At 57.9% G+C, this 23192-nt stretch overlaps 4 protein-coding genes across 8 annotated transcripts; 2 read left to right on the top strand and 2 right to left on the bottom strand.

Moving 5' to 3' along the window:
* Nucleotides 1-1223: 1223 nt before the first annotated feature.
* Nucleotides 1224-4728, bottom strand: LOC149916099 (centrosomal protein CCDC61-like). 5 transcript variants are annotated; one of them, XM_090149657.1, is made up of 14 exons: nt 4589-4728; nt 3764-3961; nt 3610-3692; nt 3385-3539; nt 2969-3073; nt 2794-2890; nt 2639-2721; nt 2435-2550; nt 2281-2359; nt 2101-2171; nt 1883-1955; nt 1720-1786; nt 1574-1613; nt 1224-1482 (listed from the first exon to the last, which is right to left on the bottom strand). In XM_090149657.1, exons 2-14 carry the CDS (start codon nt 3909-3911, stop codon nt 1385-1387), a joined length of 1215 nt encoding a protein of 404 aa, XP_090005783.1. In that variant the 5' UTR covers nt 3912-3961; nt 4589-4728; the 3' UTR covers nt 1224-1384. The 5 variants fall into 5 exon arrangements, 4 of the variants coding, with proteins under 4 accessions (XP_090005783.1, XP_090005784.1, XP_090005785.1 ...); XM_090149658.1 differs by having other exon boundaries at nt 1720-1783; XM_090149659.1 differs by having other exon boundaries at nt 2281-2329.
* On the top strand, nt 4057-12085 carry LOC149916098 (uncharacterized). The gene is made up of 6 exons (XM_090149607.1): nt 4057-4100; nt 4577-5013; nt 9871-9970; nt 10780-11031; nt 11281-11406; nt 11843-12085. Exons 1-4 carry the CDS (start codon nt 4057-4059, stop codon nt 10847-10849), a joined length of 651 nt encoding a protein of 216 aa, XP_090005733.1. The 3' UTR covers nt 10850-11031; nt 11281-11406; nt 11843-12085.
* A 674-nt stretch (nt 12086-12759) lies between these two features.
* Nucleotides 12760-19441, bottom strand: LOC149916097 (uncharacterized). The gene is made up of 15 exons (XM_090149656.1): nt 19255-19441; nt 18850-18911; nt 18206-18353; nt 17420-17676; nt 17192-17277; nt 16651-16724; nt 16438-16555; nt 16145-16242; nt 15701-15812; nt 15407-15519; nt 14225-14327; nt 13891-14005; nt 13469-13603; nt 13103-13183; nt 12760-12888 (listed from the first exon to the last, which is right to left on the bottom strand). Exons 1-15 carry the CDS (start codon nt 19325-19327, stop codon nt 12760-12762), a joined length of 1704 nt encoding a protein of 567 aa, XP_090005782.1. The 5' UTR covers nt 19328-19441.
* Nucleotides 19442-19525: 84 nt separating this feature from the next.
* Nucleotides 19526-22448, top strand: LOC149916096 (U3 small nucleolar ribonucleoprotein IMP4-like). Its single transcript, XM_090149667.1, has 6 exons — nt 19526-19544; nt 19677-19809; nt 20069-20223; nt 20727-20821; nt 20972-21042; nt 22230-22448. Exons 1-6 carry the CDS (start codon nt 19542-19544, stop codon nt 22340-22342), a joined length of 570 nt encoding a protein of 189 aa, XP_090005793.1. The 5' UTR covers nt 19526-19541; the 3' UTR covers nt 22343-22448.
* Nucleotides 22449-23192: the final 744 nt, after the last annotated feature.

Here is a 23192-nt window from a genome sequence, read left to right as displayed (position 1 = left end):
TTTAAGAAGGGGAACTACCGGGCAGCGATCCTCATGTCTACACCTGGGAAAATTGTGGAGCAGATCCTCCTGGAAGAGATGTTAAGACATGAGCAAGATGAGGCGATCCAAGACAACCAGCATGGTTTCACCAAGGTCAGATTGTGCCTGACAAATCTAGTGGCCTTCTGTGATGGAGTGATGGCATCAGCGGACAAAGGAAGGGCAACTGACGTAACCTACCTGGACTTCTGATACAGTCCCACACCACATCCTTATCTCCAAATTGCAGATATGGATCTACGGCTGGACTATTCAGCGGGTAAGGAATTAGTTGGGTGGTCATAGCCAGAAAGCTGTGGTCAGTGGCTCTTTGTGCAGGTAGAGGCCAGTGATAAGTGGTGTCCCCCAGGCTTCCGTCTTGGGACCAGTGCTCTTCAACAACTTTGTCAATAACCCAGCGAGACTGAGCACACCCTCAGCAAGTTTGCTGACGACACCAAGCTGAGTGCTGCAGTTGATAATGCAGGAGGGAGGGAATGCCGTTCAGAGAGACTTGGGGAGGCTTGAATAGTGGGCTCAAAGGAACCTACTGAGGTTTAACAAGGAAAAGTGCGGGCTTATGCTGTTGCGCTTGTGTCAGGGCAATTCCACAAAGATGCTCAGAGGGCTGGGAGCACTTCTACCACAAAGTCAGGCAGCGGGAGCTGGGGGTGTTCAGTCTGGAGAAGATAAGGCTCTGGGGAGACCTCATTACAGCCTTCCAATATGTAAAGGGAGCTTATAAAGCAGGAGGGAGATCAACATTTTACGTGGTCTGATAGTGAGAGGAAAAGCGGGAAGTTTTAAACAAAAAGAGGGGAGATGTAGGTTAGAGGTTAGGAAAAAATTCTTTACTCGGAGGGAGGGCAATGAGGCACTGGCACAGGCTGCCCAGAGAAGCTGGGGTTGACCCGTCCCTGAAAGCGCTCCAGGCCAGGCCCTGATGAGGCCCTGGGCATCCTGATCTGGGGGGGGCAACCCATCCACAGTAAGAGGGGCTGTAAGGTCCCTCTCCCAGCCCAAGCCCTTCCGGAATTCCATGGCTCTACAACCCTGGGGATCGCAGCTGATGACTTAGGATGATTCCAAGACTTCAGGGGCATTGGCGAGGTGTGGGGCTATGGGACAGTGGGGGCTAGGAGCTAGGTGCCAACTCCCCATCCGGTCAGCAGGGGGAGGGGAGGGATAAGGACACACACCGCTTGTCCCACAGAGCCACGAAGGCATTTATTACACCACATCCTGCCAGTGCTGTTCCCCCTGGGGGACAGTCGGGACACAGCCTGGGCACTGGTGGCCTCATGGCACACCAATGCCTGAGTCTGGTCCCTCCGAGGCGAGCTTCTGGTGGCCCCTGGGGGGCTCACATGTGGGTGCCCAAGGTGCTGATGTAGGCCTGGAGTGCTTGAAGCCGGGCATCGATTTCAGACAGTGTGGCTGAGGGCTCTGTGCCCAGGTTCTCTGTGGAGGGAGGAAGGAAAAATGGGTGAAAAAAAGAAATAAGAACAAAATGGGGCCAGGAGGTGGCATAAGAGCAGGATGAGGGGCTCACCTTTCCCCTGCTGTTTGTGGCCCCTATCCAGGTGAGATGCCTGTAGAGGAAGGCACACAACCCAGGTGATGGCACACAACCCAGTTTCCCCCTCCTGGTGTCACTGTCACTCCCTGCTGTCACCACTGCCCCCCGGAGCCACTCACCACACTAGTGCTGTTGCAGGACGAAGCACTCAGTGGACTCCGGGTGCTAGGAGCCCCCAAACCCCTGCTTTATGGGAAAGAAGTGGTTAAGAAAGCAGGGATGCAAGGAGACCACGGTAGCTGGGAGGGGACTGCAGTGCTTAGAGGAAATGCCATCACTGACCTGCGGCGCTGGGGACATATGTCAGCCTTGCTGCCCGAGCTCAGTGCTGAGCGCTGGCTCTGGAAACTTTCAGCTGGAGGGAAACAGGGTTTGATGGAAGGTTTGAGGGCAGACGCCAGACCTAACAGGTGCCCCCAGACCTGCTGGGCATCACTCAGATGTACTAAGCACCCCAGGCCCACTGGGTGTCCCTCAAACCCAAAGTGCACTCCACCTACCCGAAGAGCTGCGCCTGCACCTCCTCCTACAGCTGTCACCACTTGACTCTGTCCCACGTGGCAGCTTCTGCCTGCACCCAGGGAATCATTTGCTGCAGGGAGCAGAGGTGCCTTCCCCTAGCCCTCCAAAAAAACTGTCGGTGAGTGAGGGCGCTGTGGCACGGCTGTGGCACCACTGACCTTCGGAGCTCAGCCTCCTGCCGCCGTTGCTCACGGGCTCTCACAAAGGCTGTGGGGTTGAAGCGCGGTGGCCGTGAACCTAGGGGAAATGGAAGGGGAGGGAGAACACTGGGAAGGGGTCCCAGGAAGGTCCCCACGTCCCCATGTCCCTCACCTGCAGGAGATGGGGACCGTGGTGGCAGGCGGCCTTGGCTGCTACTGCGGCTGTCCCGGGAGTTAGAGCGGTGGCGATACCGTGGGGGGCCTGGTGCTGTGGCTGATGTGCTGTGCCTGTGGGAAGGACGGATGTGGTGAGGTGGAGATGAGGGACATGACATTGCTGTTCCCAGTCCTGTTCCCAGTGCTGTCGCCACCTTACCCTTTCCTGCACACTGCCAACTCAGCCGTCAGCATATTCACATGTGCCCGCAGCATCTTTTCAGCCGCCTTCACCTCTGCCAGCTGGAGAAGGAGCCATAAGAGAGCTGTGACAGTGCAGCGGCACGCTCATGTCCCCAGCCTCATCCTGCGCACCTCCTTGGTCATCCGCTGCTGCTCCTGCTGATGCCAGGCCTTGTCCCGCAGCCGTTCGTCCTCCAGCCTCCACGCTTCCTGCTGTGCCCGCCGCAGCCTGCGCAATGCACAGCGTGCTGTCCCTTTGTTGCACTGATAATGCCACAGAAGGGACACACGAGGCAATTGCACTCACTCGTCCCGCAGGTGTGCCAGCTCGTCCTGCTGCTCCTGCACCAGGCGTCGCAGTGTAGCCACGTCTGCCTCACCGAAGTAGGGCAACGGCAGTGGGTAGTGGATCCTGGGGAACAGAGACACCGCAGTGTCAGTGCCACCACGTCCCCAGCCCCAGGCTTTCCCCCAGCCTTGCTGTCCCCACATCACTCTCCCCAGTGTTGCAGTGCACCCCCACTGGCATCTCCAGCCCCTCTGTGTCCCCCCATCAACGTCCCTGATCCCATGCCTCCTCCTCGTTTGGTGCCCCCAGCCCCATGCTGACGCCCAGCCCCTCACTGTCCCCACGCAGCGTTCTCGGCCCCTCGGTGCCCGTGCTGGGTGGCCCCCTCTCAGTGCCCCCACCTTTTGCCATCCCTGCACGCTGCCCCCTGTCACCTGTCAAATTCAACGCAGTAGACGAGGATGAGGTACCGCTTGCTACTGAGTGGCGAGGTTGAGGGGGGGACACGTGTTGCCACCCCTGCCTTACAGCACCGCAGGGCCTCCAGGTCACTGTAGGTGAGCAGCTCCAGGCTGACAGCCTCACTGCTCTGTGGAGTGGGACAGGACGATTGGGATCCCCAGATGTCCCCTCCAGCTCCCAAAACCAGCACGGCTCACCTTCATCAGTGCTGCTTCGAGCATGCTGCAGAAGATCCCAAACTGCTTGAAGTTGCCCGTTTTGCGCGTCAGGTCCTCGACAGCTGTGGACAGGGGAGATTGTCAAGGGCTGGCAGTCTCAGGGACCCACTCTGGAGAACCATGGGCAGCTCACAGGCAGCATCAAAACGGCCCCGCCAGCGCTTGGTGCTGCAGCACTCCTCCACCTCCACCTCCAGCACAGCTTGGCTCACACTCAGCTGGATGCTGTGCTCCTTGCCACGGAAGAAGCAGTTGGCCTGCAGGCACCGTGGCTCCTCCATGGTTGCCAGAGAGCCGCCTGTGGCAAAGGGCGGCTTGGGATTGGTGGGTCCTAAGGGATGGGAAAAGGGGGATACCGGCAGATTAGGGAGACACTGGAGACGGGGGGGGGGGGGGGGGAGGGGATTGGAGAGAAGTGACTAGGGGATGGAGGGGAGCCTAAAGGGTTTGGGTGAGGGGGTCAAGAATTTGTGGAGGAAGCATCTGAGAAAGCGGAGGAAATGAAGGCGCGAGATGAGAATGCTATGGGATGGAAGGATGTCTGCAAAAGGGGGGACATAGGAGAGGGGAAAGGGGGCCCTAGGGGATGAGAAATGGGAGAGCCTGGGGGACATAGGAGAGGGCTTACAGGACGGTGGGGGGAGGGCTGCAGGGTGTTAAGGGGGGCAGGATTTTGAGGAGGGGCGTCGGGGAAAAGAGGGGACGTCGCTGGGAAAAGAGAGAGCCCGAGGGGGCCGGGGGGACTGGAAAACGGGCGGGCTGGCGGCAGGGCGAGGGGCTGAGCTTTGAGGAAAGGCAATGTAGGAAAAGGGAGGGTACGGCACCGGGAGTGCACGGGAAACGAGGGGTCTTCAGAGGTTTGGGGGGGGGGGCTGGGATTCGAAGGGAGACGCCTGACGAAAGGGACCGGGAACGGAAAACAGCGGGGCTGCAGGAGGGGATGAAGAAGGGGCACGACCTGGAGGTGGGTCTGGAGGAGGGCCTGCGTGCCGTTACCACGACCGGGACTTCGGGTGCCCCCGCGGGCCGCGAGGCTCCCGGGACGCCGCGGAGCCCGGGCTGGGAGCGCCAAGGCCCCTCCGCGTCCCGCAGCGAAACCGGGCCGCGCCGCCGCGCCGCCGCTCCGCCCCCCCAGCGATCCGATTGGCGGGCCCTGCCCCGCCCAGCACGCCGATTGGCTCCCACGGCCGGCCGGTTGCCCGCGCTTCCCCCCGCCTCTTCCTCCGGGCGCTTTCGAGCGAGTGCTGTCGCCTCCGGCCCCTCCCCTCCTTGCAGTCATTGGCTGTGACGACTGCCACTCAAGCCCCGGAAGGAGGAACGGTTGCCCCACTCCAGCTCTGCGCATGCTCGGGCCGGCAGGCGGTGCCCGCACCGCCGCTTCCGGTAGGCGGTGCTACGGTCGCGTGACGTCACCGCATGCGACGCGCGCTGGGAGCGGTGCGACCGTGACGTCAGTGGGGGCGGCTCGGGCCGGGGAAACGCGGGTCCTTGCGGGGCTGGGCGAGAGCCTGGGGCCGTCGTAGAGACACGGAGGGTCTCGTGGGGCTGGACCGGGGCGTTGTGAGGAGGACGCGGGGCGTCCTCCCGGGTCGTTTGGGAGCCCCCCGGAGCTGGGAACGGCGGCCTCGGGGGGCACGGGCCCGTTTTGCGGAGCGTCCCCGTGAGACTCGGGGAAGGGGCCGGCAGCGGTACATGGCTACAGGTCCCCGTGCCCGAAGGCGCCGCACCGCCACGGCCCCGTCCTCCCCTCGGAGGCGTCGGAGCGAGCCGGAGCCAGCAGAAGGGCACGGCCGGGACGACCTGCCGGGGCCGAAGGCGCCCGGGGAAGCGCCGGAGACCGAGGAGGAGGGAAGATGAGGCCTGGGTGCCGCTGCCGGGGTGCCCCGGTGGTGCCCCGCGCTGCTGCAGCGGCGGCTGGGGGCGGGAGGGAGGCGGCTGTGGGGTAGAGGAGGAGTGACTGGGACACGATTGCAGGGGCGGCCGCGCAGCTGCTGGAGGGCGTGGCTGAGTCCCTGGGCTGAGCCCAGGCTGGACACGGGGAAGGGAATAAGAGAAACAACGCGAAGTGGAACTCGTGGATTGAGATAAAAGCTAAGAGAAGGAAGAAAAAAGGGAAATAGTAGTAGTGTTGGTAATAATACAATGCGCGTTTACAAAACAAGAGAAAAGCAAGCAATCGCTTACCACCTTCCAACCGATGCCCACCCAGTCGCCAGACAGCGGCTGTCCCACACCCAACCCGCTCTCCTCACTGTCTAAAGTTTTTTTCACGTGGATCCATGTTGTAAAGTTTATTCAGGAAGCGTGGTTAAGGCAGAAAGGTTGAAAACCGGTGGCTCGGGACTGGCTCAGAACAACGCAACGGTTTTGTCAGTTCCAACAGTTTGTTTCATCAAGTCCCCATCCCTGCAGGAAGGATAAACATGGAATTTGGCCACGAGACTCCACCCTGCTCCACACTCTGTGTTTTCTTAGAGTCAGCATACCAGGCTCCCCTGGTGTTTGCTGACAGCTAAGGTCGCAGGTCATGTTGCGTAGGGGACTATCGTGGAACAGATTATCCAGCGCGTTCCCCCTGGGGGCTTCACCTTCTGGAACATAGGCAGTTCTGCAGGAACACGAGGAAAAAACTCCTTTGCTCTGAGGGTGACGAGGAACTGGAACAGGCTGCCGAGAGAGGGGGTGGAATTTCCTTCTCTGGAGATACTCAGGACCTGCCTGGATGCCTGCCAGCACGGCCGCTGTAGGGAACCTGCTTTATCAGGGACCTGAGGATCTCTAGAGGTCCCTTCCGATCCATACAATTCCATCATTCTCTCAAGAGCTAGACATTTCAATAAGTCACTTCCAGTAATTATTCCACGCTCTTTCACTGCGCTCCTGCCCTGCTGCCCTGCACTGATCGCTGCTCCTGCCTGATAAAGCAGTGAAACAGCCTTTGCTGCACTTTTGCCAACTGACACAGCAGTGACGTGGCAGTGCTCCTGCCCTCAGAGTCACCACAGTGATACGGATGTTGTTGTGATCCTGTCACTGGTGACAGAGCAGTGACGCGGCCTGCACTGCAGTTTTGACAGTGGTGCAGTCACTGCTGCAGTCGTGGCCTCTGTGACACCGCAGTGATACGGCCACTGTGCTCCTGACAGCTGTGACACCAGCAGTGACACCACCGCCTCTACTGTGCTCCTGCCCAACGTGACGCCACAGTGGCACGGGCACCACTGCAATGCTCGCTGCCACATCCACGTGGCAGGGCTGCCCATGGTGACAATGGAGTAAGACTGCCGCTACTGTACTCCTGTACCCATGACACCACAGTGGCACACTGCCACTGTGCTTTTGCCCACTGCGGCACCGCAGTGACGGGGACTGTGCTGTGATCCTGCGACTTGTGAAACGCTAATCCTAATGCCTCCCCATGAGAGAACAAACTACCGTAAAGAGTATGTCTTGGAGACCTTTGCAGCTACATAAGGGAGGACATTCAAATCAGAACCGAATGATAGTTCTACTAATTGCACAGGGGAATTCCGTATCTGTGGAATTTGCAGGTACCTAAGTGGAGGCAGTGGTTCCACAAAACAAAAAGAACCCCAATGGTATAAGTAAATGTGCTTTAGCATGGGTTATGTAAATCGTATCGTTACATGACAATTTTGTATTCTCCATATTCACCTTTGATTCAGCACAATTAACAAAACTTCCACCTATGAGACATCTGCTACTCAAAAAGCCTAAGTCTCTGAGGTTAAATGTTCAGATACAGTTCCCACGTCACATAAATTTAGGGCTGTGGCACTGATGTCAAAATGTCTTAATGTAGTATAGATTTGTAAAAGGAGAACGGTGTAGGCACTTCTAGAAAATGTGTTATCACATGTACATCATCAACTGCACATACCCAGGTGTTCAAGTAGGCTGGCAGATGTTCCGCCAATTCAATTGCCAGTGCTACGGATTTAAAGATAACCAGCCCTCACCATACACTGCCAAAGGTCATTTTGTTATAATCTACGTTTAAAAAAGATATTTAAAATTAAAAAACAGCAACACAGTCATTACAAACACCTTGAGGACACGCTCGCTCAGCAGTCTTCCTTCCGTTGCTTATACGTTTCCTTGTTTCAGAGGGATGAGACCAGATTTAATGAGAAGAACACCAGAAGTGCGGACTCTCCCCTTCGTCATTCCTCCTGTGCCCCTTCCCCTGCACACCTCAGACATGACATGACAGGTGCTCTGCATCCAGGGGCCTTGGCCCGTGTGCCATGGCCACAGTGTTTCCATGTCCAGACAGCAGAGCAACACGGAATCACAGAATGCCTCGGGTTAGAAGAGATCTCGTTCAGTTCCAAGCCCTTGCCGTGGGCTGGTTGCCCCCCACCAGCTCGGTCTGGCCAGGGCTCCATCCGTGGCCATGAGCAGCACCAAGATGGAACACCCACCCTGCCTTCTGAGCAAGAATTTCTTCCTGAAGTCTAAGCAGACTCTCCCCTCTTTCAGTTTACGGCCACTCCCCCTGGTCCCATCGCTATCTGCCTGTCTCCTTTGCCTGTCCCTTCTGCCCAAGGTACCTAAAGAACCCTTCTTGTGATTTTCCACATCCCTGGCCAAGTTCAGTTTCATCTCTGCCTTGGCTTTCCTGCCTTGGCTTTCCTGATCCCATCTCCGAAGGTCTGGGCTGCACCCCTGTATTCATCCCTCCATCCATAGCCTGTACATTTCCTTCTTATCCCTCAGTTTGATCAGCAGGTCCTGCCCACCCGTCCCAGTTTCCTGTTTCCTCTGCTTGACTTCTTACATGTGGGGACAGAGAACTCTTTTGCTCTCAGGCATCCTTAATGAGCTGCCTGCTCTGTTCCATCCCTGTGCCCCTATGACAGCTTCCTAGGGTATTCCATCAAGTAATTCCTTAAACAGATGGGAGCTTGCTCTAGAACTTTGCTCTGGAACATCTGGATGTTCTGTGCTGTGCCACATGGGTGTGAGGACTGCAGAAAGCACTTTGCTTGAGGGACTTTTCGGATTTTCAGCCTCTTTCGTTCCACCCTACAAGCCTGGTAATCATTCTTCCAGTGCCTGCAGAGTTCTGCCTGTGGAGAGGGAAGATGGCGGATGTGTGGAGCCCACACCATGCCCAGCAGAGCCCCTTGCCTGGGCAGCGAGAAGCATGGTGCAGGGGGACAGGGCATGACCGGGGGGGGGGGCCCTGCAGCCCCTCTGAGACACGGGCTTGGGTCACAAGGGGGACCCTGTCCCTGCCCTGTCCCACAGCTCCCAGCACACGCTTCCCCAAGAGGTGGTAGTGAGCACAGGCACGGGCTGCTGCTCTCGCCAGCGCTCTTCTCTCTGCAGCTGCTCTGCAGTGAGGAGGTGAAGGCAAAGGCAGGCAGTGCGATAGTGCTGGGGCTGTTTGCCCCAGGAGGAGCAGAGGAGGAGTGCAGGAGCTCGGCGGTAAGCAGATTTGGATGCTTTCCTCCACATGAGTTTGGCACAGTTTCAGGGCTCCCGCTCACTCTCTGGCTGCCAGGTCAAAGCCTTGGCCTGTCTGGCCAGACCCTGCGCTGGACTTAATGTTCAGAGGTGCAGGAGACCTCCTGTGCAGCCCCTTTGTTCACACTGAAGGCCCAGCCCAGCAGCCCACCTTCAGATGCTCTGGGAAGAAGTGGGAGCCCGGGGCAGCTTTTCCATGGTGCTTGTGGCTGGGCGTGCCCAGCTGATCCCAGAAAGCCAGAGCTCAGAGGCGAGCTCCACAAGGCCCTGGGCAGCCCTGTGCTCTCTGCCGCTTCTTGTAACCACTGCGGCTTTCTTATTTGCAGTTTCCTGCCCAACCACGAGACGCCAGAATATCGCTTGGCTGAAACAGCTTCGCAGCAAGGTGCCGTACTACCATGTGGACGTGGTGTAGAGAAGTGGGAGTGTGTTACTGCAGCTCTGAATCCACATTTGCAGTGCCAGAGATCCTGCAAAGGGACTGACGTGTCCCAGATCACCGCTTCTCAGAGAGGCACCTGAGGAAGCAATATGTTCTGCTGAGGGATGGGCAGGACCATGTGAAAGGGAGGGCTGGGAACGGGTGGCAGTGGAGAGGGCTGCGGTGCTCCTAGGAAGCCTGGCTGCGAGGATGGGGAGGCAGGCCAGACAGCAGCAGCAAGTCCATGCGCAGCTGGCATGGCTGTCTTGTGGGAAGTTTCTCAGAGATGCAGCTGTGTGAAGAGCTTTCTTGTTTTGTGCTTCCAGAGGTTCGTGAGCGCCTGCTCTCCTACATCCATTTTCCTCCCATCCAGACGAGAGGCCGTAGTCTGGTGGCAGAAAAGAGGACTTCAGCGAGGGCTGTAAGGTGAGGGTCTTTGGGGACTGACAGCGTGATGCCCTGCGCTCCCATTTGCCTGTAAGGAGCCCTTGCCTGGGCCCGGGCAGCACACTGAGCTCCGTCCGGGTGTGCTGTGGCCTGGCAGAGGAGCCCGGCTCTTGGTTCTCTCTTCTTCCTTGTCACTTGAGGCTCACGACTAGCTGAGAGAGAACTGTGACACAGAACTGCCTTGTGCTGCCTGCACGGGGCTGTTCCTGGCGAGCCCCAGCTGGAGAACAGGCTCCTGCTGTTCTCCAGCCGGCTCCCTGTGCTGTTGGCAGTGTGCAGCTGCCTGCTGGGAGGAGACGTCCAGAGCAAAGCATGGAAGCAAAAGTGAGGGAGCAAGACAAAGTCAGGCTCCCTGCTCTGCAGGGCCAGCTGGGAACAGCACTGGTACGTGCTCCACGTGGACGTAAATGACGATAAGCGATGGGTTGAGAAATACAGTGCTACAGAGAGGGAGTCCTAGGCGAGCCCCCCAAACAAGTTCACCCCCTCTCTGCTTTGGCTCTTCCTTTCCTTACGGTGAGGGACTCCCCCTGCTCCCACGGCACTTTGCTTTCACGCTCCTGCCCGTGGGCTGGGGAGGGGAAGGTGTCCACAGATGCCAAGGGGCAGGGGATGGGCCGTGCTTTGTGGGGGGCACCGAGGGGCCTCCTCCCGTGCTGCACACAGTCTTGGCCTGCGCTGCTCACCATGGAGCTTGACTTGGGCCCTCCCAACCTGAGCCCCATCGACGGGAGGGCGCTGCTGGCCAAGGCAACGTGGGCTCTCGTCTGCTTCTACTTCCCATGCAGGAAAAGCAATGGGCTGCAGTGCGCCGAGCAAACCCGGGGCCTGAGACATCACTATGCTTCCTACCGGTGAGAAACACTGGGCAGGAGAGGTCCAAAGCTGAGCCGGGAAGAGAGAAAATCTGGAAGAAGGTGGATGAGGAGGAGGCTTTTTGGCACCCTCCTCGAGCAGAGGAGGAGTGGACACTTCTTCCTCCGCTGGAGACTACAGAGCCCAAGGAAGTGTGCAGCACCTCTCAGGAAGGCTTGGCAGAGGTGAGCGGTAGAGACTGACTAGCTGTGGGGCTGGGGAGCAGACGCTTCCTCCTCTGATCTCCCTGACACGGGCACGCCCTGGCAGAGCCCCTGACACCAGTGCCTTCGGTGTGGGCCTGAAGCTCATTCCACCATGATGAGTTGCTGGGGCCCAAAGGCAGCATGAGTGCAGGGGCTGGGGGAGGGCAGGCTCTGGGCAGGCAGCATCTTGGAAAGGGTGCAAGTGAGAGTTTGTCTCTGCTGCTGCAGTGTCCGGTCACTGCGGGCGAAACAGGTCCTGGCCAACCTGAAGACATACACAACGTGCCGCGAGGAGTGGAGGAAGAAGGTGGAGCAAAACGGGCTCCGGCCCACCGGTGCCAAGGAGCTCCTCAGGTGCAAATACTAGCGGTGCTGGGAGGGACTGCCTTTCCCTGACAGCCTGGTGCTGTGGAGAGCAGCGCACTCCTGAGGCTGTGCCCTTAAGCGAGAGCTGCCTTCCAGCCCAGGAGATGTCAGCAGGCAGATCTGTGGGCGGAGGGACTGGGTTCTGCTGGGTCTTGGCTCTCTTTTTCTACCCCAGAAAGACCGTCCTTCCCCTGGTAGAGCACGGACACCCAGGCATCTTGCCTGGAGGGCCCCTACTTGGCTGGCCCCAGCCCCAGGCCAGTGAGCCGCCCATGCGTCATGGCAGTGGAGCTGGGCCCTTGGCCTGGGGGTGTCTCAGAGAGTACAGCAATTCTTTGGGTCCAGACCCTGCTGGAGGTGGGCCGGATGTCTCTCCCCTCTTCTCTGTAGGCCCAGCTGAACAGCTTTTGCTTCCCTCTGACAGTGCTGGGAAGAAGATGGAGCTCCGAGAGACCAGAGAAAAGCACAAGGCCTTTGTGACAGAGCACAGCAAATTGGCACATTACAGCCAAGTCATACTACGCCCACCCATGCCGCAGAAATGACCAACTGCCATTGGAAATCCAGGAAGAAATCTCTCTAACTCCAGTGTGATGTTAGAAAGTGGCATTCCTTTATTCCTCACGATACACACCGGGCGACATGATTTGAATTTTGCCACTGACATCCCAGATGGAATAGCTAACGTTACAAACAACATGATGTTCAAAGAGACCTCACTGTGGCCTGCCGGTACTTGAGGGGAGCGTATAAACAGGAGGGGGAACGGCTGTTTACCCACGCTAGCTTAACCCGGTAATTTTCCACTGTTCTCAAGGCTCTGAAGCTTCGTATGCAGAGCAAGCAGTTCACAGTCAAGGTGGGCAGAAATGGTTACGATTCCCTGACAGTTGTAAAGTGTAGTTTCTTTCTCCCGTGTATTCTGGAGATGTCCTCGGTTCTCAGCATGTCTTCTCATGCTCCTTATTTTGCTCCGCAGCTTCTGCTCTGACTGGTCTTTTGTCTGTCCCCACACTCCCAGGAAGGTGATGCTCCTTTGGCTGGCAGCCACAGGGTGAGGGCAAAGCACTGGCCCTGCTCTCCTGCTCCACAGGAACCAGGTGTGCTCCTGCTGCAAGCCCTGTGGGGGTTTTGATGTTCTCTGGTCTTCTGCTCTGCCCACCGGGTTCTATCCTTCCCTAGCATGGCGGTGGGAGGGCCATCGGCACTTGGTGGCGGCACAGAGTTGCTTTCGGACCCCTCCTGCTCCAGCCTGCACGCCCACGGCCCCATCCGTGGGGGTCCCTGGCTCAAGACCGGCTCACTGCCCCTGAGCCAGGACGCGGCAGGAGCTGCCCACGCTTATTGCCGTAGTGGGATCTTCGCTGGTACTCTCAAATGCTCCTTTTCCCACACCTCCCTCCTCTCCTGGAGCTCTCGGTCATACTCCATCCTCCGGATGTAGCCTGGAGGAGTGAGGCAGAGGGATTCCTGGAAAGCAAGAGGGAGGCTTATTCAGCAGCAGGTAAAGGCGTGGACCTGCCTCCGAAGCACCTGTGCAGAGGGGACGGCATCAGGACTGCAGATAGGGCAGAGGGATTTGGGAAGTCCTCTGGGAGGTGCCACGGTCAAAGCAGGGCTCACTGTGCTTCCCGGTTAACTGCTGGGAAACTCTTGTTTTCCTTGCTTTTTACAAATGCCTTACCAGGTAATTTCTGCTGTATCTTAAGCTCTCCTTTTTCTCTGTTTTGGCAACCTCCCGCTCCCATGCAGCACGTGCTCTCCTCTGTTACACAAGGGGAAAAGAACACAAAGAGTGTGTTTAGGAAAGTAACAAAAGGAAAGCATTTTGGCTTGAGGTGTCACCAGAGGACTGCTGCTGCCCACCACTGTGCAGCACTGCACGCTCAGCCTTCTCGTCTCTGACAAGCACATAGCGTCGAGGGCTGCATCTTTCTGGCCCTGAAGCCAGAGGAGCAAGCTTCTTTCTCTTGTGTTTATGGAAAAATGCATGTGTGCCCTGCACAGCCCCGTGACCACACCACTGCTGGTGGGGCCAAGATCCCCCTACCTGGCTCAGGGCTGCCATCCTGGCCTGCCAGTCCTGCAGCTCTGCCCGCTCAGCCCTTTCTTTCTTTTCCTTCTCCTCCAGCATGGCTGCCCGCAGGCGACGCTGCTCTTGCTGTAAACACAGGTAGCAGACCTCCTGGGGACACAGGCACGCAGTGCACGGAGTTAGTTTAATATCAAGGCTTGAGGAGCTCCCGTGCTGCGTCCCAAGCCCTCCCGACTGCAGCATCCTGCTGCTAACACCATTAAAGTGAAGCCGTGGGGCACCAGCAAGGAGCCTCTTCCTTCCCACGGATGCCCCACGTTCTTTATCGTCTAAGGATTCTGCTGGCAGGAGACTGATTTGTGTTGGTGATGAGGGACCAGAGGGAGACACTGCGCAGCAATTCACTGCAGTGCGGCGGTGACAAGAGAACTTCGGACCTGTCCTACTCGCTGATGGCCTTTGCAAGCAGGAATTTCAGTTTTCTCCCTGCGCTGGCGCACCGTTCTCCTCTTGCCCTCCTTTGAAGAGCTCCTCTCAATTGCTGGTAGCACACTGAAAACACGAAGCAGGCAGAGCTGGCACTCTAGCAAACACACCTGCATCTGCACTGCAGGCACAGGCTGGCAAGCCAGGCACTCGCCTTGACGCCAGCAGGCAGCAGTGCAGCAGTGCCGTGCGGTACTGTGGGGCTTTCTGGAGCTGGCAGTGCCACCAGCCCCCAGCCCATGGGCCCGGGGCATCCCGGCCTGCTGCTGCCTTCCCACCGCTCACCTCTTTGGGCGCGGGGCTCCCAGTGGCTCTCCTTGGGCGACATCGGCGGGCAGCTCCAGCAGCGTCACCGGGGGCAGCCTCCGCTGGGCGTGCTTGCGGCTCCCTGCAGGAAAGAGATGGGAAGGGCTCTGAGCTTCCAACTGCAGCTATGCCTTGGGCAGCTCGGGCTGGGAGCACTCTGTGCTGTCGGGATGCTCTCTCAGCAGCAGTCCTGATAGATTTGCAGTCCTGTTCCTAGGCGGCCTGAGGCAAACCCTTTGTCTCGTCCAGCTCTGGCTGCACAGAGCAGCCCTCTCCTCTGTGTGTCCTCAGTATCCTGCATGGGTCCTCAGGCCCTGCCCTGTACCTTCGAGTGCCAGAGAGTATCCGTTTTCCTAGGACAACCCGTGGGAAGCAGGAGCTGCCGGGCAGTGCTGCAGCAGGCAGCATCCCCCTGCCTGGCCCTGGGGTCATCAACTCTTGCAGGCACTGCATAGGGACGCTGTCAGCGGCCATTGCGTCACAGGGGTTTGGCCACCAGCTCCCAGCTGAATGGGGTCTGAGCACCTCCGCCGGGAGTCTCTGACAATCTCCCCAACACGTTATGCCTCATCGGATGAGGACAAGTGGAATCTCTAGGACACACCAACTGCCTTCTGCAACCCGCGGGGCAGAGGTGGGCCTTCGGATGAGGGTGCACAGTCATTCGTCCATTCTCTCTTCAACACAACCCACTCTGCCTCCAGCACAGCGGGGCCCAGCAAGGTGCACCCAGGAACGGAGTGCAGTGGGGACTCGGCAGACCTATTGCAGCCTGGCCACGGTGCTGTCCCGGGGGCCTCTTCCACAGCCAGCCCTGGGGACGGAGCCTCTGGGGCACACTCAGCCATGTGGGAAACACGTCTCCATTCCAGCCTCCCCTCGCCTGGCACCTGTGGTAGTGAGGGTCTGGCGCCCGGAAGATACCGCGTTGTACGGGAAGACAGGGTCCCCCTCCCGATAGCCAGTAGCGTTCAGTGCCCAGGTTATATAAGGCTGTTTTTCCCGCCAATAAACGCCATTTGCCGTCCACCACATTGGTGTCAGTGAGCCGATGGACCGAGCGACCTGGGATTGGTCGCCGTGCCGTTCCCGAACCAGGTCGCCACGCCTACGATAGGCAACAGGCACCAAAGGTGCAGGGAAGCCTGGGCCAGGCCTTACCTGCTGCCCTGCCGTCTCCCTCACCCTCCTCTGCTTGACCTTCTTCCCCATGGATTTTTTGGAGCAGCTTGGTTGACCCCTGAGTGCCGGATGGTGCTTGGGAAAACTCTGACCTGGAACCAAGGTGAACACAGGGATGGAGCTGACACGGAGCCTCCCCAAGCCCCATCACATGCAGCAGCAAAACCCCCACCCGAGGCACGCGGCCTTGGGGCTCTGAAGAGTTGGCAGTGCCACCAACCCTCATCCTGCTGCTTCTGCCCCCCACCTTGCTGCTGCCCTCCCACCGCTCACCTCTTTGGATGCGGGGCGCCGGGTGCTGGCTCTCCTCGGGTGGCTTTGGTGGGCAGTGCTGGCAATGTCACCGGAGGCAGCCTCCGCTGGGTCGTGGGGTGCTCGCGGCTCCCTGCAGGAAGGACACGGGGAGGGCTCTGAGCTTCCAACCTCAGCCATAACTCGGGCAGCTCGGGATGGGAGCACTCTGTGCTGTCGGGGTGCTCTCTGCAGCAGCAGTCCCCGATAGACTTGTGGTCCTGTTGCTAGGAGGCCTTTGGTCCTGTGGCAGTGCTCAAGGGAAGGAGCACTCGGCAAGGGATGCTTGGGGATGGGGCGGAGCGGGGAAGTGTCCTCCAAGCTCTGCAGCTAGGAGGCACAGGTGTTCCTCGGGCAGCCTTGGCCTCTGTCCTCTGGTAGTGCGGAAACCTGCTGGCCCATGTGGGGACTCATCCATTGCTTTACCTTCTTTCTCCTGCTCCTTAGACACGTCTTCCCCGACTCCCCCTTCTTCAGCCTCAAACCTGGACTTCAGGCCTGCTAACAGCTGGCTGAAGATACCACTGGACAGAAAATGAAAGGAAGTGAGGCTGACGGCAGTCTCTCACCCAGACCTGCTGTACACCTGCACTCTGGCTGGGAAACACCATCTGATGGCGTCCCCACAGAGCCCATGCAGACAGCGCACCAGCACAGAGTCTAACTGCCACAAGGACAAGGTCATGCCTTGCCCGCGTCCACCCGCCCACGAGCCTCACTTGTCCATAGGCGTCCTTATGTGCTTTTGATTCCCTTTTCTAGCCCTGTCCCCTTTCTGGTGGCGTGGTGGCTGTCTCTTTTGCTGGTGCAGGTACTTATCCTGGTAGCTCCGTGCACCTGTGGAAGGAGACACATAGAGCATCTCTGTGTGCATACAGACGCGGGAGGTGCAGACTTGCCTAGCCCCAGCTTAGGACGTGGGCAGTCTTTACCTTCCTTCCCGTCGGCTTCCTTGTCAGAGGAAAGCTCTCTGGCTTTTAATTCAGGGTGTGGCTTAATTTTAAACCTAGAAGAAGGAAGAAGACGCGTGCTGGAAAAAAGGGTACCACTTCCCTTTGCATCCAGAGACAGAGCCCCGCAGGGTGCCCTTACAGCCACCAAGTCCCTCATCTCCCCAGTTCTCCACGAGGAAAGACTTAGATGATGTTTCCTCTAAAACAGTGGATGCTTGGGAAGCTGCCTTTTGCAATGCTATTTCCTGTCCCTCAGCCAACACAGGGAACGAGGAGGCAAGACTCTGTAGGACAGGGTGCCAGAATTCCTCTCCAGGTCCAACCCATGTCGGCAACGGAGCGCAGCCCCTCCTGCACATGGCTCCAAGTGAGGGTGTCCAGAGCGTAGAAGAGCGCTCTCACGGAGGTGACACGGAGCCCTTTCTCTATGGGACCTGGCCTTGGGAGCAGGCAGTCTGCCAGCGTGGCCCTGCCAAACGGCAGCTGAGAAGCCAAGGACTACGCAAGCCCATGTACTCACACTGGAAGCACACGGATGCCCCCGGGACGCACGTGGAAAGCAGCCGGTTCCTCGCCTGATAGCACACAAACCTCTGTCTGCGGGTTCTGCAAAGAGGACAGAGTCGTGAAGGTGAGGCTGGGAAAGGATCCCCTGTCCCACAGGGTAGCAAGCCTGCCCAGTGCACGGCACGGCTGGCCCGAGAAAAGAGAGGACCTTGGAAAAAGAGCCGCAAGACGGTAGACTTACAGCGAGCAGGCACTTCAGCGCAGCTCCTGTCTGATCAATGGCAAGGAGAAACTCCTCACGGTATCTCATTGTGAGGATCCGATTCCGGCTCATAAGAACCCCAATGCCCTTGAAAACAAGGTCATAGTCCTCTCCCAGCCCTGCGCCCCAGCTGAAGAGGACCACGATGTCATTCACACACTCCTTCACCAGCTTCTCTGGCAAGGATGTCTTCAGGGACAGCTGGGAATAGTCCAGGGGGACGACTTCGAGATCATCTAGGAAAGAGGAAGAGTCAGGCAGGCAGCAACACAGCAGGCTGAAACAGGCCCTGAGGAGCCAGTGCTGCACTCCGGGCCAAACCCACAGCACTCTGAAGCCTGCGGGGTCAGGTGCGAAGCACCTGCCTGGAGCTGGAGGGAGCTTTGGAGCTGGCAAGAATGCTGCTGTGTTCCTGCACAAGCTCTGGTGCCGACTGCACATGGAGTACCAGTTTCCTGGCAGTTTGGGTCAAAACCAAAAGCAGCTCCAAAGCATTTCCCTCCGCATGCACTTGTCCTAAACAGGACCATAGGGAGCCCACAGCAAGACAGGTCAGAGGGGAGGGAGGGATACACTGCACGCAGTGCTGCTGTAAAGCCAGCACCCCCAGGCAGACACCCTTTGCACATCTAATACGCAAAGGGTGTGCACCCGGTGAGATGTTCTCCTGGAGAGCAACCGTCAGCTTTCTCGGTCACTCCTCCACAGCAAATTCACAGGCTGGCACCGCTGCAAGGGCCAGCAAAGCCTGTGCCAAGGCCTTACCAGGAATGTCGCTGTTGGTGTAGATGAGCCCCTGGGCCTGTGCCACTCGTTGCGACAGGTGGAACCTGGGGACGATCATGGGCCTGGTCCCCTCGCAGATGCGCTTTCTCAGGATGTAGAAAGTGCCAAGGACGTCTACGGCCACAGCCTGGAGCCAGCAGAGAGCAGAGGAACACAGATGTAGGTTTGGATGGACAAATGTGCTCCGTCTGCTCTGGAGGTGCAGAGGAGAAGGAGGGGGCTCTTCCGAAAGCTTTGGGTCAGGGCCCCCGACGAGAAGGCCGTGATTCTTTCTCCTCTTTCCCTCATAACACAGAAGGAAAGGAAAAGCCAAACAAACACCTTGGAGCTATGCACGGACTTCAGGGTAGGGCGCTGAGCAACCGCAGAAGCCCTGAGAAGTGCCCCAGACTTTCTGCTGGCTTCTGCCTTCCAGCAGGGAGGGATGGTAGTGGCCAGGAAGGCCTGAAGCCTCTTCCGGACAAATTCCCCACTGGCACCAGCTGCTGAAGCAGCTCCGTCACACCTCACTGACCCTCCAGGGGTTTCATCAAAGGGAACGGATGGGGTCACTCGATGGCATCATGGCTGCAGGGACTGCTGACAGCACACAGATACCGGGAGGAAGGGGAGGGACATCCCACCTTTTTGAGGGCAAACTGCTGAATCATGTACTCAGATGTACTGTCCCAAATGCTCATGACCTCTGAAAAGCAACAGAGAGACGTGTCAGACCTGAGCCCGCCACCCGCCTCCGTGAACACCACCCTGAGACAGCATAGCTCGGTGGAAAGGGAGAGCCTGGGTCTCCAGTGCAGGGCACTTCAGGTCTCTGGAGACGCAGTGGAGGTACCAGTGCTACCAGCAGGACTCCTTCCTGTTCTTGGCCTTCTGCTCCCTTCCCCTTCAGGTCTCCAGGGCCTCCCCCTTTCCCAGGGACTTCCTCCCACTGCTCCCCCTCAGACACTTGGGGCCCCCACGATTTTTCCCCAGCCCATAATTCTGAGATCGGGTGTCCTGCACTGGCAGCAGGACTCCCAAAGCCATACCATCCAGGCTGAGCACTCGCAGCGCTGGCAGCTTGACAAAAGGAAACTGCATCGCTATATACGGGCTTCCCATTTGGAAACTCCTCTGTACTCTTCAACCTCTTCCTCCTCCTCCTCCACACTACTGTGCAGCACACAGAGGAACAGGGCAGTGTGCCACAGCAGCCGTCATTGTGATGTAAGGTGTCCCGCCGTGACATCACCAACCCAAAGGAATCCAAGCAGCCACGCCTAGTTACCCACTGATAGAGAGCAGACACCCTTTTCTGTGCCACCTTTCTTGAAGAATGGTGAATGAATGGTGCCCCCCGTGGGCCTGAATCCACACTAGGACGTGGGCGAGGAGCTCGTTGGGGTGGGTGGAGCATTTATTGGCACAGTCGAGGTAGTAGGCATGGCTTCTTGACCTGCTTCACCCCCAGGAGCTGTGCCTGGTGATCCCAGGGGCACGGCGGCTGAACAGGGGCCGGGCAGAGGTGGGGGCCCTGGTGAATGCGTGCCGGGCAGCTGGCGTCACTGATCTGCTGGTACTGCATGAGACCCGCGGACGGCCTGGTGAGATGGGGTGGAGACTTGGAAAAGGGGGGGCCCACAGGAGGTGCCCTGTGCTGGGGGAAAACGTGGTGTTGAGGGGCCTGTGTTGGGCTGGGAAAGGGTGAGGCTAATGGGAGGGGGAGGCTAGTGCATGAGGGGTGGGACTAACCGGAAAAGCGTTGGCTAACATGAAGGGGTGGAGCTGTGGGGAGGTGTGCAGGACTAAAGGGAATGGGCACGCTGATGGAATGTGGCCTCTCACTGATACCACTGTCCCCAGATGGGCTGGTTCTGTGCCACCTGCCCCATGGCCCTACAGCCCACTTCACGCTGAGCGGGGCTGTGCTGAGGCATGAAGTGGGGGGTCTTGGAGGTGCTCCCCTAGGAGCACCGCACATCTTGTTGCACCGACTGGACAGCGCACTGGGACGTCGGGTAAGGGGACGAAGAGGCATTGCAGGACACAAGGGGAGCAGGGAGGGGACATGGGTATGTGGAGATGTGGGGTGTGGGGTTGATGGGGGTACCGGGGAAGTGATGGGCACAGGGACACTGGGACTTCGGAGGACACGGAGATATGGGGTTTCACGAGGACATAGAGGGATGTGGGGATGTGGAGGGATACATGGCGTAGGGGATGTGGGGATGTTGGGAGACATATGAGAACATGGAGGGACATTGGGATGTTGGGGGACTTGGGATGTGAGGGACGTGGGGGACATGGAGGGACTAAGAAACCTGGAGGATATGGGAACTTCGGAGAATATGGGGAGCACTGGGGGAATGTGGGAACGTGGAGGGATGTGGGGATGTAGTGGAGCATGGTGACACGGGAACAAAGGGAGGGATGATGAGGGACGTGGAGACTGGGACAGTGGGGAAACTGGGAGGAACGTGGGCAGCACATTGTGGTAAGTGTCCTTGTGCCTGTTCATCAGCTGGGGACCATCCTCAAGCACCTGTTCCCTGTCCCCCGGCCGCAGACCCGCCGCGTGGTGGCTTTTGCCAACGAAGACGACGTCATTCTTGTCCGGTGGGAATGCAGGGTGACCTGGGTGGGACGGGCACTGGGAAGGATGTCACATGTACTTTGGGAGGCAGTGGGGATATTGTGGAGGCACGGGGGATGTGGATGGGGTTAAAGAACCTTGGGAACTTTTAGGAAACAGTGGTGTCCTTGCAGGAACCATGTTTACCGGCGCCAGGGAAAGACAGTGGAGCTAGAGGAGGTGGGACCCCGCTTCCAGCTACGCCGTGAGTGTTCCCAAGTGTCCCCGTGGCCTTCCCAGACCCCTCAGCATCTTCTATCCCTTTCCCCGAGCCCTAGTGCTTGACACCCTCTGTTTATGTCTGTGCCTTTTGTTAACCCTCATTTCCCTCCACGTGTTCCCACATCTGCAATGTGTCTCTAGGGTGTCCCCAACATGTCCCCTGTCCCCTTGTGTCCCTGCGTTCCCCGTGCCTGTTATCTTCTCACGTATCCACAGCATTTCCCCACAGCCCAGTGTTCTCTCATTTCCCAGTATGTCCTCCATGTGTAGGTCTCCAACGTTTCTCCCATGTCCCCAGCATCCTCCTATGTTCCTGGATGTGTCCCCGCATGTCACGTGTACCCCACATGCTCCTATCTCCAACATTTCCCCCATGTCCTCATTGTCCCCAGTGTTCCCCCTTGTCCCTGTTTGTCCCAGCATGTCTCCACGTCCCCATATCGCTAATGAAGACATTCTCCATGTCTTCATTAACTTTCCACATCCCAAATATGTTCCTGTCAACTGTCTTTGTGTCCCCAACATGGCTCTGTGTCCCCCAAATCCCCATGTCCCCCATATCCCTGTGTCCTTTAATGTGGCCGTATTCCCATATTTCCCATGTAACCCCATGTCACTGTTGTGTTCCTGTTTCCCCATCTCCCATCTCTCTGTCCCTCATAACTCCATGTCCCCATGTTTTCCATGTACCTTCATGTCCCCAGTATGTTCCCCTCGTGTTCCCCATGTCCCTCGTGTGTCCTCGTGCCCCAACCTGTCTTACCATTTTCCTGTGTTTCCCACATCTCCATCACATGTCCCCATGCCGCAACAGGTTCCCATTATGTTCCCCGTGTTTCCACCATGTCCTTATATCCCCAACGTGTCCCTTGCATTCCCATGTCACTGGTGTGTTCCCATTATGTCCACCATGTCCATAGTGTGTCCTTGTGTCCTCAACCTGTCCCTGTGTCCTCCAGATCGCTGCATCCCCTTGTCTCCCGTGTATCGGTGCGTCACCATCGCGTCCCCCATGTCCCCCCCCATGTCTCCGTTGTGTCCCCGTGTCCCCGTCGTGTCCACCTCTTCCTCATCTTCCCAATGTATCTCCATTTCCCCACCATGTCTTTATGCCCCTGTTGCATCCTATGGGTCCCCATCATGTCTCCAATGTGTCCCGTTTCCCTGCAGCCTACCTGATCCGCCTGGGGACCCTGGAGCAAGGGGATGCTGCTGATGTGGAATGGCGTTGGCACCCCTACACTGCCACTGCCCCCAAGCGCCACCTGCTGAGTGCCACCTAGTGCTGTTGCCTCCCGTCGCCCGCACCACTGGCATCCTGCTGGCTCAGATGACGTTTTCAATAATATGTTTTTTCCCACTTTTTCCACACTAAAATCAAATTTTTCACTTGTGGGTCTTCAGTGTCGTCCTGTAGGGGTAGAGGGGCGCTGCCTTATAAGTTTAGAGATGCAGCTCTTACAGGACATGTTGGATGAATTCTGCAGGGGACAGAGGTGCCACATAGGGTGGGGCAGTTGTATTGGCTCTATAGAGTCCCTGGGGTGTAACTCCATAGGAACAGCAGGGACCCCTGTGGGTCTGTAGACCCTCCAGGCTCTTTGCAGCTTCTTCTAAAAGAAATTCACAGGCGCTGCCTGTGAATGCCAGGGCAATTGCAGTTCCCCTCTGGATGCTGCCCATTTATGTGGAGATTTTCTGGAATTGCTGACAGAAGATTTCTGCTTCTCCTTCATCCAGAGGTTGATAATAGCCAAGGCAGTGCAGCCCTTACCGAATTCTCCACTCATCCTCATTCCTGAAAGCTACTTATCTGTTCTTCAGAAACTTTTGTTTTCTCAGAGACCAGCTCTGTACATATGAGCTGCACATTCTCACAGGGCATCCTTGTTCCTTCCTCATTCTCCTGCCACTGTGTCTAGCAGAGCCCGTATCCCTTTTGCAGTCCCCATTGCAGTACCCCAGGTGAGCGAGCTGTCCCACCCCCTTCTATTATTTCCAAAGCATCCCAGCAGTGTCAACACACGGGGCTGTGGGTGCTGTGTTGCCATACTCAGAGATGTGCGAAGACGACTCTTCCTTCAGTGCCCCCCATCTCCAGGATATGACAGTGTTTCTCTGGGGCATCCTGCT

The sequence above is a fragment of the Phasianus colchicus genome, chromosome 13 (genome assembly GCF_987193195.1).
Source record: "Phasianus colchicus chromosome 13, bPhaCol1.hap1.1, whole genome shotgun sequence".
NCBI lineage: Eukaryota > Metazoa > Chordata > Aves > Galliformes > Phasianidae > Phasianus > Phasianus colchicus.
This window is presented reverse-complemented; position numbering and strand designations above follow the sequence as displayed.